Source organism: Cebus imitator, unplaced genomic scaffold (genome assembly GCF_001604975.1).
Source record: "Cebus imitator isolate Cc_AM_T3 unplaced genomic scaffold, Cebus_imitator-1.0 Scaffold27, whole genome shotgun sequence".
Taxonomy (NCBI): Eukaryota; Metazoa; Chordata; class Mammalia; order Primates; family Cebidae; genus Cebus; species Cebus imitator.
This window is the reverse complement of record NW_016107342.1, coordinates 2,722,195-2,743,814: the sequence shown is the minus strand read 5'-3', so window position 1 is coordinate 2,743,814 and position 21,620 is coordinate 2,722,195. Positions and strand designations below refer to the sequence as shown.

The 21,620-nt window shown below is 33.7% G+C and overlaps 1 protein-coding gene across 1 annotated transcript in view; it reads right to left on the bottom strand.

Annotated features, from left to right (window-relative positions):
- The window catches only part of PRPF40A (pre-mRNA processing factor 40 homolog A), a 59,403-nt gene that overhangs the window by 10,564 nt on the left and 27,219 nt on the right, over positions 1-21,620 (bottom strand). Inside the window, 11 exon segments of the mRNA XM_037736588.1 lie at positions 3,603-3,736; positions 4,682-4,832; positions 5,708-5,816; positions 6,900-7,064; positions 7,420-7,484; positions 8,348-8,456; positions 10,997-11,371; positions 12,050-12,074; positions 13,628-13,681; positions 13,919-14,039; positions 15,495-15,605. Coding sequence (XP_037592516.1) covers positions 3,603-3,736; positions 4,682-4,832; positions 5,708-5,816; positions 6,900-7,064; positions 7,420-7,484; positions 8,348-8,456; positions 10,997-11,371; positions 12,050-12,074; positions 13,628-13,681; positions 13,919-14,039; positions 15,495-15,605 — 1,419 coding nt within the window.

Genomic DNA, 21,620 nt, shown 5'->3' with positions numbered 1-21,620 from the left:
GATCGATGTGAATTCAGGTTTGAAAACTGCTCTGACAAAACTGTATAGTTCTTATTCTCTTCTATTTACTGGCCCCATTTTAGGGGCAAAAAAGACTTTATCTTTTATATTATGGAAAGCAAGCTGCTTCAAAGATGGCTGAGCCTGATGTTTCGTCTTCCCTTGGCACTAATGACATCTTGGATGACCTAATTCTTTTTTCTTTCTTTCTCTTGGTTGAGGGCGGGCTATGTTTGAATCCTGTACATTGCAGGCTGTTTAGCAGCATCTCTCGCCTCTTTAACTGCTAGATCCCAGTAGCACATTCCCCACAAATAGTAACAAGCACAAAATCTTTCCTGGTTGAGCACCACTGTCTTAGATCCAAATCAGTATTAGTTTTTCTCCATCTTCATCCTTTTTTATGTCCCCTTATATGCTGTTCTCAATTAACTGTATTCATATATATGCTTGGATTGCAAACCTTCAAAGATTTTGTTTAATAAGAGTCCCTTTTATTTTTCGATTCTTCCTTCATTCTCCCCCGCTTGACTGGTTTTCTCTTACCCAAGAAAAGTCTTCCTCTTAACCCCGAGCTTATGTGAACTTTGTCTTATTGAATAACTGAAAGGTATAATTGTACCTCTATTTATCTTTCAACTATATGGCAGACTGTTTAACTTTCCCTACCATGCCAATGTTTACTAAAAGCCTTAAATGCCACTTTTAACAGTATTCTTTCAGTCTTCCTTCCACAGAAATTTCTTAACATGTTATTTTACATAGATTCCTTTACCTTAGGGGCTTCTCAAAGACTCATTTGAAGGACTGTTTAAAAAAATCATATTGTTAGGTCCCATTTCCAGAATTTGATTCTGTAAGTCTGACGTATGATTTGACAGTAACCTTTTTCATAATTTCCCTCATGATACTGATTCTGTGCATCTGGGGATCATGCTCTATCTTAAAACCCCAAACTCTTGGCTATATTCCCCTGGTTCTCCTTGAAAGCCTCAAATGGATCCTTTCCAGACTTGACACTGACTTCAAATACCGGTTTTAAAACTTAAGAAAAAAGAAGTCATAGCTTCCTTGTCATAGATATAATGAATTATCTGATTAGCAAATGAATACTTAATAAAAGAGTCATCATCATAACCATAATTACTGAGAATCTCTCCATTAATGATCTTTTATTGCCTAATGTCAATCTTAATTTAATTCATTTTACTAAAGTCCTAAATAAATCTTTTAAAGTAGCAGCAGAACAGGAAAATTACCGGGCTCAACATCTGAAAGAATATTAATACAACATACTTAACACCAATTATATTAATAGTAATCAGAAACCATGCCAGACACATAGGAATCTGACTCAAAGTCACATTTAGGCTTATTTAAGGAACCATACAGCCTTTACATCAAAATTTCTCTTCATAGTCTCCACCTTCAGTATTATTTGCATTATAGTCTCTCATTTTCTGTGACCCAGATTTCTACCTTATTTTCACTGTATTATTATTTTTTCATATATGTCACCTTATTTTAAATCACTGCAAAACCTTCCTCAGAGACATTAAAGCTTAGGTTGTGGAAGACGGTAACAGCCCTCCTAAAAATCTGTCCTTCCCTTCTTTCTGGGCATATGGCTGCTTAATTAAAAGCTAAGTTTTCTAGCCTCCTTTGTGTAGCTAGGTGCGGCCATTGACTAAATTCTCAGCAACTGAAACCGAATGAAGGGGGTGAGCAGAACTTCTACAACATTAGCTTTAAAAAGAACTGTTTTTTCAACTTTTTTCAAGTTAAAATGTGAAATTCGGGCAGCACACTCCTAACTCTGTAGAGAAGGCTAACAAGCTAGGACACTGGTTCTTAAAGTATGATCCAACAGTATAGATATCACCTGGAAATTTAGAAATGCAAATTTTCAGACTCCACCCCAGACTTACTAATTCAAATTCTTCAGGTAAGGCCAAACAATGTGTGTTTTTAACCATTGTAGAATATGACAGTCTAGGAAATCACTAAGATAAAGGAATCCATCGAGAGTAGTAAATGTTAAGTTTTCATTGAATAAGGACTAAAATCATTCTACTGGCTGTAACGTTTAAGATGGTTAGTAAACTTTGGCATGGTGAGAATAATAATTATTATTATTTTTTTTTTGAGACAGGGTCTCACTCTTTCACACAGTCTGGAATGCAGTGGTGCCATCACAGCTCACTGCAGCCTTGACCTCCTGGGCTCAGTTTCTCCCATCTCAGCCTCCTGAGTAGCTGGGACTACAGGCACACACCACCATGCCTGGCTGATTATTATTTTTTTTGTATTTTTAGTAGAGGCTATGTTTCATCAAGTTGCCCAGGATGGTTTTGAACTTCTGGACTTGAGCAATTGACAGCCTCAGCCTCCCAAAGTGCTGGGATGACTAGCATGAGCCACTGTGCTAGGCCAGAAGAAATTTTTAAAAAGTCCTCCAGGTCATTCTGATACACACTGAATTTTGAGAATGACGGTCTAACGGGATGGCAATGTGCCCTGCCCTAGACCAAAATGATTGTTATTTCAAAAACAAAAACTTTTTAAAGTCATTGTAACCCAGCATTTATCCTAATACAATCATTAATGAAAGAGATTCTGTAATCAAAACTGCATGGATTCAAATTCTGGCTTCACTACTCAGCAGCTGTTGAACTTAGGCAAGTCACTGTACCTCTCCAAGTCCATTTCCTTAGTTATATAAATGTATATAACAAAAACAACAAATACCCTTATAAGGTAAGACTGTCATAAAATTTGAGATTATAAATGTAAATTGTGACTGGGTGTGGTGGCTCACACCTGTAATCTCATCACTTTCGGAGGCTGAGGTGGGCAGATCATGAGGTCAGGAGATTGAAATCACCCTGGCCAACAGGGTGAAACCCCATCTCTACTAAAATACAAAAAATTAGCCAGGCGTGGTGGTGTGCACCTGTAGTCCCAGCTACTTGGGAGGCTGAGGCAGGGGCATGGTTTGAACCCGGGAGGCAGAGGTTACAGTGGGCCAAGATCGCGTCACAGCACTCTCCAGCCTGGTGACAGAGCAAGACTATATCTCAAAAAAAAAAAAAAAAAAAAGTAAATTGTATTAACAGTAAGCAATCAATAAACACTAGCTATTATAACTATTATTAAAATGGGAAATCTGGTGAGATATGAAATGCAAAAAAGTCACTGCTCCATGATATTTTCCATCACTAAGAATAAATAATACTTGATTATGAAAATGAACTATTAGCTAAAAAACATGCAATCCCAGGTCCTTATTTTAGTGTTTAAGAAATTATGGCCCATCCCCAAACTATACCCTAGCAGTCCCTCTGTTGTCTAGAGACTAAATATCAACTACTACTGACTCACCACACATATCTTGTTTTCAGTTATCTCTCCTGTTGTTTTTCCCAACTGAAACCTTATTTATCAATGTTTATCTGTAGAACTTAAAGAGTTAAATGTGTATGAGTCCTCACAAAGCCTAAGTCTATGATTTGAGAACAGCTATCTAAAAAGTGTTAATATCATTTTTCAAGTTCAGTAAGCATAATATAAAACTAAGTAGAAAAGACAGCCTTTTCTATTACCTGGAAGGATTCCCGATTTTTTCGCTGTCGTCTCCTTTCTCTCAGCAAACTCTTCTGTTTTTCTTCTTCTTCTTCCTTTTCTAAAGCCCGAATGTGTTCTTCAAAGCAAATTAATGCATCTTCTTTGTCCATGTCTAAAGTGTTTGCCAGTTAAAATTCAGAGTGTCAAATGTCAACTAGTGAAGTAGTTTGATTATTTGCATTAACTCCCCAAAATTTCAATTTCGCCTGTCAAAAATACTTGTATTTAGGCTAGAGTGAGGTGGCTCATGACTCTAATTCTCAACACTTTGGAAAGGTGAGGTGCGAGGATCACTTGAGCCTAGGAGTTCAAGACCAGCCTGGGCAATACAGCAAGACCCCATCTTTAAACAAACAAAAAAATTTGTATTTAAGCTCAAATATGATTTGTAATTATATGCATAGCAAAGTTTTAAGGAAAATTCCACCAAGAACTCACTAAAAGACGCTCTGAAACATGTCATAGGATAAAACAAAGGACATGCATATGGCAAAACTAATGAAAATATAAGTGTTATAATAAAATCTGTTTGCAACACCATAATTATTCCAGGAGCTTAAGTAGAGAACTGTCTATCCTACTTAAAAAAACTATTGAAGAATGATTTTTAGAGGGGTAGCTGAAAAAGCTATAATTTAAAAAGCAAATGGTTAACTCAGAAAAAGAGTACCTGCGGAAGCCTAATGTAAGATAATTCTAATACATTTTTTGCTTTTTGCAAATCTATAATGTTATTACCTCAAGAAAACAACATAAGTAAAAAGTAATTTAGTTCTTACCAAGTTACATACAAACGGCTAAGCGTAATTTCAAATTTGACCTATAATTTAAATATTTCAAGGATTACCTGATAAAGCTACTTTAAATTTGAAAACATATTGTCATGAATCACAAACTCAATCAGAAAGAAATATATTATTTCAAAATAAAACCCTTTTTCACAAATGAACAAACAACTGCATAAAATTCACTTAGTTATCTCATATGAAAAGTGAAAATAATTATTTGCTGCTAGAGGACACTGTTTAAAACTATTTCTCTTAGCCATTATTCTTACTTTGTAACTCCTCATCTTCTGCAAAAGTTGGATTATCCATCAGATACTGCTGGGCTTCAGACCAAGTGGTAGAGTATGTTACATTAGCCATGTTGTCAAGTATGTTTTTTAAGGCTTCCCAGTTTCTCTTTCGCAACTGCTTTGCTTGTTCCTATAGCAAAAGTATGAATACGTATGTTTTGAAGTTTCAAGAAATATATTTAAATTGCAATTAGTGAAAGCTGCTTTATATTCTAATGGATGACCAAATTTCAAAGGTAAAATCAAATTTCAAGTAAATTTCAGTTACTTTAAATGGCCACACTGCTGACTTTGCTAATGATCTTGCCTAAGTGCTTGGCTTTGGAATTTAGCTTTGAATTTTCCACCTCCTTCTAAAAGCCAGAATCTGGAAATCACGTTTTTGGCTTTCCCCCAATACGCCATAAACCTTTCTACAACTATGTATTACAGTCTAAAACTAACGTTACCACGGACAAGTCACATTGCAGATAAATGCTAATATCTTCAACGACCTTCAGCTATGTTTAAATTTCATAATACTTATATCTATATGTGTTCCTTGAAAAGCACATAACACAAAATGTAACAGTGCACAATGAAAAACAGACATAAGTAAAACAGGTATTTTTAAATGTTGTAAGTTTAAAACTGCACCTTGCTGCCATTCTTGTAACAATCATGTTATAACCAAAGAAACCGAGCATTTTTAAACTTAATGAGCCAAAAACTTATCTTCTTTTCCAAAGTTAGCATAAGACAGCCAATTAATGACAATACAAATAGCGAATGAGTGCTCATTGAGTCTACATCAGTATTTTATATGGTAGATGAATGATAAAGAAGCTTACTATTATAGAAGCTATACATTCCTCTGTAAAGATTACTTCCAATAAATAAATATATCTGCTATACCACATAAACTAGATCAACTAAGCCATAAAAATGTACGTTATAAAACCACTCCTCATCAGAATGAGAAAACATCTTGTGCTATCTGTAAATACCAATAACTAAGAATAATACCTTTTCCTTTTTTGAAAGAAAGAACAAAACATCTTCATAGATTTCAAGACGATCACGTTCTGATATTGCATTCCAAACTTCCATCTCTCCAAACATTTGCTCTGCTTTTCTATTTGTTAAAAAGATTATATTATACAACAAAAATTAACTTTAAGCAATTTTTAAACTTAATTTAAAACTACAAAATGAACACTTTCTAAGTTCATAAATATATTAAAGGCAAGCTCCTGGATAATTACAAAAATCCTAAAAAAAAAAAAAAAAAAAAAAAAAAAAGCACATTCCTCCATCTCTCCTTAGAGATAGAGGGGATAATTCACATTGGGCAATGTTTATGGTCTAGACTAGATCTTTTTCTAGGGGCAGCCACATGGACTACCAAAATGCCTACAGAACTAAATTACAGACTTCTCTGGAATACTGAGTAAAACAAAGTACACATGGAAAATAGGTTTAATAACATATGAAAAAAATTTTAATATTAAATTACCCACAATTTTACATAATAAAGCAACCTAAAATGAAGAATGCTACATAAAACAGTTTATTAAAAATGCTATACCTACTTAATGAAAATGGCCTCTTTTTTCCCACAAATATCAATAATTTTAATGTTTTTAAGTAAAAGGCAATCAAATTTGATTTTTCTTTTCCTTTTTTCTTTGGGGGGGACAGGGTCTCACTGTTACCCCGGAGTGCAATGGTGCAATTATGGCTCGCTGGAGCCTTGACATTCCTGGGTTCAAGTGTTCCTCCCACCTCAGCCTCCTAAGGACCTGGGACTACAGGCACGTGCCACCATGCGTAGCTAATTTTCGTATATTTTTTTTCTAGAGACAGTTTTTCCCATGTTGCCAAGGCTGGTCTTGAACTCCTGGGCTCAAGCCACCTGCCTGCTACGGCCTCCCAAAGTGTAGGGATTATAGGTGTGAGCCGCCACATCTGGCCTCAAACTTGATTATTAAATGCAGTCTTTCTCCCCTTCTTTCAGTCTCTAAAAAACTTAGTAAAAGTCTATCAGTTAAATTCTACATTTAACTACAGATTTATTTTGTACTTCATGAAACTTCTACATTCAGAGTCATTTAGCTTTATTTAATAGGCTCTGGATCAGCTACTGCACATGGCAAAAAAAAAATGACACAAAACAACAATGTAGTAAATATAGGCCATGGAACACTAAACATCTTACTTGTATCTGGTTGTGGAAGTCATTTTTTCATGATTTTCAAGAAAACGCTGAAAGGACTCTTTAGCCTCTTTGTACTTTGATCTTGCTTCTTCTTTTTCTTCTTTCTCTGTCTGGACTTTATAGGCATTAAAGGCTTGCTTTTTTTCACTTAACTTTGCCAAAGCACTAATAGAAAAATATTATGTAAGAGTAAACATTTGCAAAATAATCAAATATTAGTGGTTTGAAAAAACAGTAAAATTGTTTTCACATATAAATTAAGAACATTTCAAAAATTTATTAAAGACAAGGAAATAATTTCTACTTTTAAAATAATTCTTGTTTTATATGTAGCAGGGTACTTGAATTGTTTGATCAGCCTTTGACTTCTTGGTTCATATTAGACATAAAACATCTCTATTCTAGGTATCCTAAACAACAGAAGTCAATGGAGTTAAATGTTGTATCTTTCTACACAACTTTAAATGTGCTACACTTGCTACGCTCAAAGTGAAAAGTAAATAAAAAATTGAAGTACTACCTGTATCGTGGATCATTAATAATCATTTTCATAGCTTGCTCCCATGAAGCATTCGATGGTACCCGCTGAAAATCATTTAAATGAAAAATTAAAATGTCACACAAGAATACTTAAAGTCACATAACAGGGAACCAAGTACAGTACTCACTGCAAACATCAAGCTCTTCCCTTTGCAGGAGTTTGAAACAAGTTTAAAAAAATAGTATTTTATTGGCCTGGCATGGTGGCTCACCTGTAATTCCATTACTTTGGGAAGCCACGGCAGGTACATCATGAGGTAAAGAGGTCGAGACCATCCTGGTCAGGACAGTGAAACCCTGTCTCTACTAAAAACACAAAAACTAGCTGGACAACGTGGTGGATGCCTGTAATCCTGGCTACTTGGGAGGCTGAGGCAGCAGAAATGTTTGAACCTGGGAGGCAGAGGTTGCAGTGAGCCGAGATCACGTCACTGCACTCTAGCCTGGTGACAGAGTGAGATTCTGCCTCAAAAAAAAAAAAAAAAAAAAAAAAAGTTTTTTTTATTGAAGGCAAAGCTATATAATACACCTATGAACTAAAATGAAAACTTTAAACTGAAATTTAAAGATCATAAATGCTTTTCTTCTTAAACTACTGATAAAAGATAAATATTATAAATTAAAAAGGCTTAAATCAAATATTGGATAGAAATGTGCTTGTGAAGTACCTTGTACACAATAGTTTGTGTGGTGAAAGTCAGTTTCACAAAAGTGTTCTTCAAAAAAAAACTAGACTTATTTAGTTGATTTTCGGTTACAACAGTTCATGAGATTGGTATTATTAATACCATCAACATGCTAATTAAAGAGTAACTTCATTTACCAGGTAATTATTACGTGTCACATAAAAATCTATAATGCTTGATGTCAGAAAGCTAAGAAACAGTAAAAATCTGCAATATTAATACCTTTTCTTTCAATAATTCTTTAAAAGCTTGCTTTGCCTCCTCCTTTGTATTCCAAGTATATGTTTTCTTTGCTGGTTGGCTCTCCTCCTCTTCTTTTTTGGGAGTAAAACTAGAGACAAATTTAAATGTGGTATTTTTGAATCAAATAAATTTTTGCTTCATGTAGAAAAATAATGCCTAAATTGTCTGAATGTCTGATGTTGAGCTAAAATTTGACATTTAGAATAAAAGCTATATGAACTCTAAAAACACATTTATCCTAAGACAAAGAAATAGTTTCCTAAAACTTCAGTTATTAAATCATTTTTTAAGACCCTGTACAAATGACAAAATAAACGTTTAACTGACCTAAAACACTAGCTCCTCTGACCAATAGCAATAATAGTTTTAAATGGCCTATTAAACTTATTTACTGGTTTCATATTAGTGCTATAGTAACTCTAAGCATTTGGGCAAGTGTGAATATAAATAATATGTAAGGATCAATCTAATCAGTGTTGACAAACTATGACCCACTAGACAAATTCAGCCTGCTATTAATTTTTATAATTATAATTGTACATGAACATGGCCATGTTAATTTGTTTCACATTGTTTATGGCTGACTGTGCTGCCACAGCTGAGCCGAGTCACTATATAAAGACTGTATGACACAAAAAAACCAACAATATTTCCAATCTGACATTTCAATAAAGTTTGCTGAATACTGATGTCAAACAATAATTAATACAACCCAGAATTATTAACTTGTTTGGCGGTGTTCCTGAAGAGAAAGCCTTATGTTTCTTTCTACATAAAAATAAAGAAATGCATGAGTTGCATGCCAAGGGATCAAAAAAGTACTTTAAGTAGCATGCTTAGGCGAAGAGACACTATAGTAGATACCGACAAAAAATAATCTGTTATGGTAATTAAAATCAAAGCATATTATAATGACTCAGGCACTATACCAAGGAAATGATGAAAAGAATAAAGCAGGAAACAACTGTTTAATGTTAAACTCATGGAAAACATTATTGAAGAAAAGTTTCAGTACGACAAGGTGCAAAATAAAGTTATTCCAAAAAGCCTAAATGTCCATCGATAGGGTGGCACTTACTTTTATGCACAATGAAATAACTCATCATTTGACATGATGGATACACATTTCTATCAATGTGAAAGATGTCTCTGATATATTAGATACATATCATGTATCTTAAATGTAGAGAAAAGGCGGAGAAAGTATAAAATAAAATGTTGATTTCATTTTCATGCCCTCGAATACACCATATACATTTTTTAAAACTTTTTAAACATCAGAAAAAGTTATAATGCTATTTTGACTTTGAGAAACCAATATACAAAAAACAGAAGAACACTTAAAATAGGGGATGGAAAGATGAAGGCAACATGCTTAAATATTAAGATGGATAATCATGTTTGGATCATGAGATTACAGTTAACTTTTTCTTTTAAACATGAGGCCACCCACCCTTAATGTCAAGAAATTTAGCTTGACCTCACTTTCTAAAGCTCTATAAAGCATAGCCCTATAAAATGTTACTAGACTACAGGATATGCAAGTACACACAAACCATGAATGCTGACAGATACAGCTTTGCTTTATTAAAAAGCTGTATTACTACTTTACTCTCACTAAGAGTGAAATGAGAGTTTTCTTTTATCTGGTGTTATCTTTTAAATGTTTCTCTACTTGAATTTCACAGTATTATTTTAGCTTATATTCTTTATTATTATGGCTGAATGGCTTTTCATATACTTCCTAGACAACTAACTTTCTCTGTAAATTGCCTTTTTTTTCTTGGCCAGGTGAAGTGGCTCACACCTATAATCCCAGCATTTTGGGAGGCTGAGGTAGGCCAATAAGCTAGGCATGGTATTGTGACAGTAGTCCCAGCTCCTCAGGAAGCCGAGGTGGGAGAATCGCTTGAGCCCAGGAGGTCGAGGATACGTGAGGCCTGATCACACCACTGCACTCCAGCCTGGGTGACAGAGTGAGACCCCGTGTCAAAAAAAAAGACCGGGGTGGCCTTGCTCTCTCACCCAGGCTGCAGTACAGTGGTGCAATCATAGCTCACTGCAGCCTTGACCTCCTAGGCTCAAGTGATCCTCCTGCTTCGTCCTCCGCAAGTGCTGGGATTACAGGTGTGAGCCACCACGCCCAGCCATAAGCTGTCTTTTTTTAACCAATAATTCATTTTTCTACAAAGCTGTATTTTTTTTTAACTTACTTACAGGAGGTTGAAACCCAAAATACCAACAGCCAAAGAAGAATCAGTACAGCTATCTTAACTGAAAATACTGATAGTTTCTTATTCATGAATTTTTGCATTGATCTCATGTAAAACACTGCATTGAAATATGATGTATGCTGCTTACTAAGGTTTCTAGCAATCTTTTAGATTTGTACCCCAACTCCCTAGCCTTGGCTCTACTTGCTACAATTCCTGTGAACCATTTTTCACGTTTGCAGCATGATCCCCCAAAATTCGGCCTGAAAACGGATCAACTACCTAATGGCTTGATGTTATGATTCTCAAAAAAAAAAAAAATTATTTAAGCAATCAGTGGCCACTAACTAAACTGGCAATTATTTTATTAATGAAATCTGGTACTGATTTTCAGAAGACAAGTTACTAAACTTACTCAGCTACAGTTTCTTGCTTAGATGTTTCTTCTCCAGTATTACTGGATACTTCCACACTTTGATCCTGAATAGCAGGGGTACTAGTAAGTTGTGCTTGTTCCTCAGTTGAAATAGTTACTGTATTCTCATTATCTACAACAGTAGCAACAATGGAAGTAACTTCTGGCTCAGGAACAACTGGAACAGTTCCACTGACAGTATTAGAAGTAGAAGTGGAAGCATTAGCATTGGCAGCAGCAGCAGCTGCTGCTGCTGCTGCTGCTGCTGCAACAACAGCAGCTGCTGCTTCTGCGGCAGCCATGGTGCTCATTGTCGTCGGAATTTCTGTTGTAGGGACTGGGGCTGTTGATGTTGTGGTGCATTCTTCTTGCTTACTATACATTCAAAAAAGAGAACAATGGTCACTTCGTTATTGTAATCAGAAAGGTAAATCAAGCTAGCTTTAAAATTGTCATAAAATCAAATGATTAAGAGAAATAACTGAAGGAAAAAACAGCAAGAAATGTCAAACCCATTAAAAAAGATTTTAAAACCAGACTGTAACTATACTACTTTGACTTAATTCAGTACACATTCATGGTAATTACAGGAACTCATGCAAGTGTGTGCATTTCTAAAAGTTCAGTCAGCGCTCACATTATAAAATGCCCAATCTATCGGATTGTATTACACCATAAAATTTAACCCAAATGAAAAGTTCTCTAAGAACTTTAAATTTTCTACAATTCACCCATTTAGAGGAAACCCTGTGTAAAGGAAGAGAAACACAGATATATTTCATCCACTCCCTAGTCAACTCGCAAACTGAATTTTGGACTTTAACATAATAAGGCATACAGTCCAAATTCTAATAATTGCTGTGTAGCAAAGCATCAAATTGAGTAAATATCCCTCTTCCTATTATTTCCTCAACAAAATGCTATAAGGAGATCAAAATATCAAACCTAACATGTTACATAATTATTTGTATTATAAAGAAAACTGAGCAAACAGAAGGATGTTATAGGAGAGACCAAATTTGTAAATAAAAATTGATGTCCAAAATTGCTTACCTGCTTTCTTCAGCTTTGATCATTGCTATTAAAGAGAGAAAAAGAGTCATCTACTAGTTTTAAAATATAATCCTGAAAATAAGCTTTAAAAGAAGGTAACATATCATATAATAGGATTTCATTTGCCATCCTAAAAAACAAAAAATCACTTTTACAGAACAAATTCTTGCTCCAATGTTCTAGTATAGCAAATAAAGACTAAAACAAATTTAAATAAGAATAATTACTAGGAAAGCTTATTCCATGCTGCCACTTTCCCAAAAGCTGCTGTAACAACTCTATGAAAGTATCTGTGTAATTCTGGAAGAAAACAGTATTTTCTCCAGGGATGAGACTAGTTTGATGTATTTTTAAGATACTAAATTCAAAATGGGATCAAATTTATTACAAAATTCCAGCACATATATACTAGCATTGACAAATAGATAGATAGTTATGCACACCAACTATTTGTAGTAGGGTTATATCAGAAATGAGCTTGATACTTCATAAGTGATCAACTGGGAATCTACCTATCTACAGTATTATTGTTAGCCAATGCTAGTACAGGTAACTTAAACTGAGCTTTAAAGATCTGTACTATTTCAGTTTTCACTCCAGTACATTTTCCTTTGGATGTAACAAAAATATCTTTCATTCGACATCACCAGGAAATGGGATTTTTCCACATTAAGTGACAATGTAAGCCTAACTCTTTATAAAAATATTTTTAAAACTTACCGCCCTTTAAAGAAAAACATTTCTGAAAATGTTTCGGATGGCTGAAAAAACATACTTAAAAAGTTATCATTACTAATATAATTAACATCTTTCTGATACAATGATGATCTAACTAATGAGGTCGCACAAGGACGACAGTGTCTTCTAGGAAATTTTTATCTTTCATGCCAGATGTCATTCCATATCACTATATACTTTATTAGCCCCATTCTCCTACAATCTGCTGCTTCTAATTCTGTATACTTTATGATACTAGATTCTATTAAAAGTAAGTATGAAAACTAGATTTTCAATTCGTACTCATTATCTCTATTTTAAGTCTTAGGTTTTATATTTAGTATTTAGGTATTTCTAGATTTTTAAGGGTTATTCTGATTAGTTCCAAAGTTGAAAAATTCTCCCTCTATAATAAAGGTGGGATACTTGGTTTACCTTAATTCTTCCATAAAGAACATATCAAGGTTATTTTGCAACGTAATGCTAAAACAAAACCAGCATTAAATATATAGTCTGACAATATACTAACAAAATATAAATGGATAAAGATTCAAGGTTCTCTACTATGTACCACCGTGAATGAGTTAAAACACATATTCTATGTATGCACCAACACTCATAGTAGGATTTAGAAATTTTGTATATGAAATCCTTGTTCAATTGAATGATAAACGATTTTTTTGTAAAAACTAGGGTACAATTTTAAAAGCTACAAGCTCATTTATAATATAACCCTTTAATGAAAGGAATTCTTAGATTTTTTTCACTGCAGATTTACCCAATCATGGTTAGTGAATATTAGTGACATACTCTAATAAAAACGTTAGGTATGACAGAAAATGAATTATCAAAGCAGCTCACCATGCAGGTTTGATTTTGTAATAAGACTTCCAGCAACAATGGTATTCTGGTATCCTAGTTTCAGTGGAATCAAATCAAATAAAAATCTATTTAAAATCTATAGAACTGAGATCTAGAGCAACAAGAAAATAAGAGCCCAACAAACTGTTATATCATTTTAAATGTTCTAATCATTTAATTAAAAAAAAAAAAGACCTTTGTTTGAACAATCCTATTCTGGAGGAATTGTTTCAAGGTGAATGACATACATATATAAAAGATATACATTAAAACTACTTTTCCCCATTTTACCTTCGAGATCCTCAAGTTCTTTAGGTTTGGCCCAGCGAGATTCTTTTGTTTGAGAATTATAATAGTAAGGCTTTCCAGAGTCTGATTTGTATTCCTTCCAGGGGCATTTAGATAAGAGTTGCTAAAGAGAAAAAAAACTGTCTGTTAATAATAATATACTTAGCATCACTGATCATTTGCATGTATGTTTTCACTAATTACCAATTGTGATACAATTGTAAAACTTGTGAGATGATGATAATAATATGAACTATCAATTATTGAATAGTCACTGAGTGATGTCATTTGAATATATTATTTAATCCCTATAACACTGCAAAATGTATAACATAATTCCATATCTAGAGACGGTTACTTGAAGTCAGAAAGTAATGCATTTAAGGTAATATACTCATTAAAAAGCAAAACCAAGATTCAAAATCAGTTGTATATTAATATCAAATCCTATTTACTCTTATCATTTACACCCCATTATATGTAAAGATTGTCGTCCATATTTAATAGTCTTCTCAAATACTAATACTAGTTGGAAAACCACAAAAGTTGGAAAAAAACAAAATCTAGTTTAGTCACGCTCCGATTTCAGTTTTGTAGTTTATTATAACTCTGTATGAACTAACTTATGTAAGCAAACATGTAAGTATAATATACTTAAAATCTAATACACAAAACCTGTTAGGGTGGCATGAGAAATCTATTCAAAGCTTGAATCCAGACACAGTGTCTTGGACAAAGTACAGAATTAATATCATTGACTATTAATCAGTACTGGAATACATGTTTTTAAAAATCTACCAACCCCCACCCCCCAAGCATTGCTGTACGTATCAGTATGGGGACCTGGAAAATACCCTTACCTTCTCAAATTCCTTCATTAGGAAGAGAAGAAAACAAAAAGGTATACCACCAGCCACAATGAAACTTAAGCATAGCAATCTTAAATGCCAGATCAACTCTTACTTACTTTTAGCACCCCAGAGTTTCTAACTAAACCACATGCAACATTGCTTAATTCAGTTTATTCCTTCAACCTTAACTTTTTCTTCAGTATCTGTATATTTTGAATGGTAAAACTTACTACACCAAAACGAAATAACACACTTTTAAAAACAGCATTTCCTGCAAAGAGAAAACCTCCCACTCTAAGAGAAGGTACTTTAAGGTAACTTCATTCATCTCCACTACTCTTAACCCTACCAGAAATTTAAGAACTCAGTAGAAGTCATTTAAAATCACCCAGTTTCGCTACAAACAGAAAAAAATAAAGGACAAAGAAACAGCCTTCCCTGCTTCCAATTTATTCTTTAAATCACATTTCTTAAACTGATCTCACTCTACTAGGCTTCCTGAGCAGGGGCAAAATCACTAAACAAGATTAATCTGATGAGTTTTATTGCTCTTCTTCCTGATCAGTTTGACTACATTAGTCCTGTTTTTTTCCTGAATGTCTTTACAGATCCTCTTCTAGCATTTAAGCAGTACTGCTCTTTGGATAGTCGACTACTTACAAAATCCTAAAAAAAATATGCCCCAGTCGACTTCATGGTCCCTGAATTCCAGCCCTCAAAACTTTTACCTCAGCAGGTGTTTTAAGATCATCTGGTTTCTCCCAGGTAGACTGTTTGGTTTCAGTGTTGTAGTAATAAGTCCTTCCATCAGGTGATTTATGCTCAGTCCACATAGATTTCTAAAGATTAAAGATTATAAAAAGATATAAATTATTTAACAATGCCATTGACAATGAATATCAGTATCATTAGTTCCAAGGCAATAAATATATTAGGAAATCAATTAAAAGTATAAACTGGGCATATTTTGACAGTTTATTTCAGGATCTCTCTGAATTACAAAGATAAGACTACTCTCCTAAGAACAGTAACTTTATAACTTACATACACAAAATAGTCTTTCAGAATATAAATCTAAGCCTAGTGTATAAAAGAAAATATACGAACTAGATGCTAATATAGTTGAATTGACCATGTGATCATCTATTCATCTACTCTAGTCCAAAAAATACTTGTATCATCTTAGACAAAGTTCTAATTGACATGCCATAAAGACACAACTGTACAAGCTGGAAAACACAGGTTCTGGACAACAATCAAATTTTAACTATCAACAAGATGAAATTTAACAGGGATAAAATGTGTATGTGAATGTCTCAAAACAATAAAGGTAAGATAAAATTTTTCATGAATGAAACTGGTTTGACATAGAATAAAATCCATTATTAAGGTCAACAGAACACACAAAGAACCTACTAGAAGTTGCTAATGATACTTCAGGCAACACTAGATCTCTCTCAGATAAAGGTTGGTTAAAAGTTTTAAAACTTTTTTTCATCATGAATGAATGAATGATGCTATCAAAGGTAGTAAATCTACTTCCAACTAACAGATTTTTCAGATGGTCACAAATTTTACTATGCTTGAAGGAGGGTTACAAAAATGATGTATAGTATTTCTTCAAATTTAAGACATTATTGTACAAACCGTTAAGAAAAAATAAAGTCACTGCCAAATGATCACATGCTTTTTTATCACTCAGATTTTACTTCAAACTTACTGATAGTCTTACTTGCACATTAATTTTAACATATACCACTTTTAGGCATACATAACAAGAAAAATAGGCAAATGAAGCACTTAAGAAATCCCTTAAATTTCCTCACATTGAGACTTTCTATGTCAGAGTTGCTGATGTCCATTATATTCCAAATATAACCATCAAATATATTGGTAATATGGTATATCTTTAAAAAATCATAAATAAAAAATCATAAAGTGAAAAATCACTGGTACTGTTTCCTAATGTCTTTTGCACTTATTTAAAAAGCTGATTTACTTTTTCTTATCAACTTTAAAAAGAACTGACCTAGTTTTGATTTTTGTTTTGGGAATGTGACTGAACATAATGTGATTCATTTCTTTATCAATTTTTTCACCTTAATCATTTTATTCCTAGTTCCTAAGGGAGTGATATTACTTTTATGATTTTCCTTGAAACCAATGATGTGGGTACTTTTGCTGTTTACTCATGCACAACTGCTAACCTGACAATGGAGGTCACAGACACTATGGATTACAGCAGTAGTCTCTAACCCCCAGGCCATGGACCACAGTGCAGTTCCAGTCCGTGGTCTGTTGGGAACGGGGTTGCACGGCAGGCGGTGAGTAGTGGGTAAGAGAGCAAAAAGCTTCATTTGTATTTACAGCCACTCTCCATCGCTAGCATTGCCTTGTGAGCTCTGTCTCCTGTCCTATCAGTGGTGGCATTAGTTTCTCATAGGAGCGGAAACCCTATCATGAACTGCGCATGTGAAGGATCTAGGCTGTATGCTCCTTATGAGAAACTAATGCCTGATAATCTGTCACTGTCTCCCAACTAGACCATCCCATCTGCAATAAATTTCTGCATGCTATAGCAGAATAATTAGACAATTCTAAAGCTGTGTTAAATTCTAGCACCTTATACTGGATAAAACCACCATAATATCTCTTAAGCAAACATAACACAGATGCTGAAAAAAATAGTCTAGCTTTCTGTGATTAGCTTGCTTTAACTTCTTGTCAAAAGGTGGTGCGATCAGAAACACAAATATGGAAATTTCAACTATATGATAATGCTTTATTTCACAAGTTAGTGTTAAAGACAGATAAAGGAGTTTGTATTCTTCTTTTAAAAACAACTAATGATCTCAGTAGCATCTCAAAACTGCACTACCTAAACAGAGTGCTACCGTAAGCTGCAAAACTGTGTAGACTGCTTTAAACTTTCCAAGTCACATCTGCTAAGGAGTATTAAGAAAAGAGGAAACTCAGCAAAACCACGAGGAGATAAAAGAATAATTTAAAAAAGGAAAGGGGGAGACACTGTATAGCTGACCAAATAATGAGGAGGAAGAGAAGACACAGCTAATAAACAGAAATCAACTTAATATTCTCTACCTATTTATTTGAGCCTTTTAACTATACTACAAAACAAGTATAATCACTATCTTGCTATACATTAAAAAAAAAAAAAGGTTTAGCAAGGCTGGTAACTTGCTAATAGAGACTTGGGAAATGACACTGGAATATCGAGATGCTTTTCAAGACCACAATTATTTTGTTACCAACAGTTATTGTGTACATAAAAAATTAGACATGAAATGGTAGTTCTGAGAAATCAATTAAAACAACATTTTTTTGGCAAGTAGATAAATTGTGAGTATATCAACAAAATAAGGGAAAAAATTATCCTTACTCTATCTACAATCAATATGAAAAGAAAGTCTAATGAAAAATAAACATGGCCATAGACAGAATAGAGTTAACATATTAATGTTCAACTTCACTAGCCAATCAACAAAACACACATTAATGAAAACTTTTTGCTCATCAGATAAATGACAAAGACCATTAATATACAATGGGAAAGGAGTACAAGAAAAAGGGCACTCTCATGTGCTAACTGTTGGGAATGAAATGAGCATAAAGGCAACAGCAGTTCTTACAAATATTAAAAATGCAAACATCAGATAATCCTGAAATTTCACTCTGAAAAACTGCATTCATATTGTTGCAAACATGTAAAGGACGTTGTCTACAATATTATTTCCTGTAATGGTGAAAACTTAGTTAACTCAATGTCCAGCCATAGGAAAACGGGTCAAGTATGGCCCATTCATATTACTGATTATCCTATTTGTAATATAATAGAAAATGTCTAAGATGCAGTACCAAATGATATAGTGGCAAAAATATATACAGAAAAATCATTTGAAATGCAAAGAAAACTGGGCATAAAAAAAAGGCATACATATGTAACTATCACAAGTAATAAGCTCTTCAGATTCAGAAAAAGCTAGTCAACAAGACACAAAGAGGGTTGTAAAAAAAATTCAATATACACAAACTCAATCTTCTATGTGTCATGGAGACAAACACATATACACACACATTTGTACAATGTATAAGCTGGATTTAAGAAAACTAAGGAAAAAAAATAGCTATATCCAAACACTAAATAAATAGAAAAATCCCCTCACTACCCTAAATAAGGAAAATAAGAAAATGTAGGCCAGGCATGGTGGCTCACGCCTATAATCCCAACAGTTTTGGAAGCGGAGGCAGGTGGATCACCTGAGGTCATGAGTTCGAGACCAGCCTGGCTAACATGATGAAACCTTGTTCCTACTAAACATACAAAAAAATTAGCTGGGCATGGTGGCACACACCTGTAATCCCATCTACCTGGGAGCCTGTGGCAGTAGCTTGAACCTGGGAGGTGGAGGTTGCAGTGAGCTGAGATCATGCCACTGCACTCCAGCTTGGGCAACAAGAGTGAAACTCTGTCTCAAAAAAAAAAAAAACACAAAAAACAAAAACAAAAACAAAAAGCCAAATAATAAATCAGAAGTGAGGAAAAACACAATCGTAGATACAGATTTACAACAAATCAAACCTACAGAAAATTATTTCCAAGCAAATCACTCTACCAAAATTTACACCAGAAAAAGCACACCACTTAAACATCACAACAACACAAAACGAAAGATACAAAACCAGATGGTTTCACAGTAGAATGTTATATAACCTTTAAAGAACACAAAATTGCTATTTTATATCATGATTTCAGATCATGGGAAAAGAGATGAAATGCTCTTGGCTTAATTAAAAAGAAACAGAAAGGGTACCAAAAGAGCATCATGAATTTAAATTTAACAACGTATACACTATGACCAAGAGTAGGTCAATATTAGAAAATCTATAGAAGAAATTATTTCCATTATCTAATCAAATCAAAAAAAATATGCAATCCCACTATTAAACTTGGTATGATCAAATCACACCCAGAAAACTAAGTTCACAAGTATTCAAAAAAAAGAAATGCTCAAATAAGAAAAACTCAAATAATAAAAGACAATCAGATAGCATCCTAAAGCTATTTCCATTAAAATCACAAACAAAAACATGTCTGTAATCACTAAAATTCTAGCTAATATACCACAGCAATAAAATGAAATTACTAGCGTTAAATTTTGGAGAGGAAAGTTAGTTCTCTTGCTTTTACTGCTATTTTTATAAATATAAAATTCAAGTGAAATTTAGTCAGTCTTAAAATGCTATTTGAATTGATAAAGGAATCTGGTATGTCATTGGTCACAAGACAAATATTCAAAATAATCCGAATAGACGATATTTAGGTTAAAATAAAAATAGGAAAAATAATGTACCCACAATGTAACAACTTTTTCTTTCTCTTTTTCTGAGAAAGAATCTCACTCTGTTGCCCAGGCTGGAGGGCAGTGGCTTGATCACGGCTCACTGCCGCCTCAAGCTTCTGGGCTCAAGGGATCCTCCCTCTTCAGCCTCCTGAGTAGCTGGGACTACAGACACACACCACTATGCCAGGCTAATTCTTTATTTTTTGTAGAGACACAGTGTTGCTTTGTTGACCCGACTTGTAACACATTTTTACAAAGCAAACAGAAACTTTTAAAATGGGATACCTATTTACCTCACCTAAACAGAATTTAAAACAAAAACCATAATGGAAAAGTGGGAGACTATACACTGATAAAAAGTAATAGATCAAAAATTATCCTAAATACATATGCATATGGCAATTTAACCTTGAAATTCAGAGGGCAGCAACAGAAAAACACAGGTAGAAACAGATGACTCATCTTTTCTAGTTAAAGATTTCAATTCGTTATCTTCTTATGCAGATCCAAGCAGATGTAAGACATGCCAAGATGTAGGAATATAACAAAGTAATTTTACATAGTGCACAGAATATTCTTAAAAACTAGCCCTGAACAAGTACATGAAGCTTTAATAAACTGTAAAGAAACTTACACCTTAACAGACTGTGCTTTCTGATCATACTGCAATAAGGGTAGCTTATAAAAAAAAAAATTCCCCAAAGGTACAATCCATAAAATATTGATAGGCTGAAATAACAGATTTAATTTTCATTAAAATTAGAAACTTCTGCTCTGTTAAAGATAGTCTGAAGAAGACGACGACAAGCCACAAACTGGGAGAAAAAAGACTTATCTGATAAAAAACTTATCTTAAAACTCTACAATAAAACAATCTGATTAAAAAATAGGCAAAAAAAAAAAAAAAAGATGCTCCAAATCACATATAACTAGCTGCAAATTAAAGCAAGATACCATATTATACACCTATTAAAATGGCAAAAATCCATAACACTGATAACATCAAATGCTGGTGAAGGTGTGGGACAACATGAATTCTCATTCACTGCTGTCACAGGAATTCAGAGTGATACAGCCACTTTGGAAGACAACCTCAAGGTTTCTTATAAAACTAAACATACTCTTACTATATAATCCAGCAATAAATAGTGCTCATTATTAATATCTACCCAAATTAGCTGAAACTTATGCTCACACAGAAAATCTGCACATGGATGTTTACAGCAACTTTACTCATAATGACCAAATCCTGGAAGCAACCAAAACGTTATTCAGTACATGAATGGGTAAAATGTGGTACATTCAGATAATGTATTATTCAATGGTAACAAAAAATGAAGTATTAAACCACAGAAAGACAATGGAGGAAATCTTAAATGTATATTACTAAGTAAAAGAAGCCAATTTGAAAAGGCTACATACTATATGATTTTAACTATATGAAAATCTTAGAAAAGCAAAACTATGGACACAGTAAAAAAAAAAAAAAAA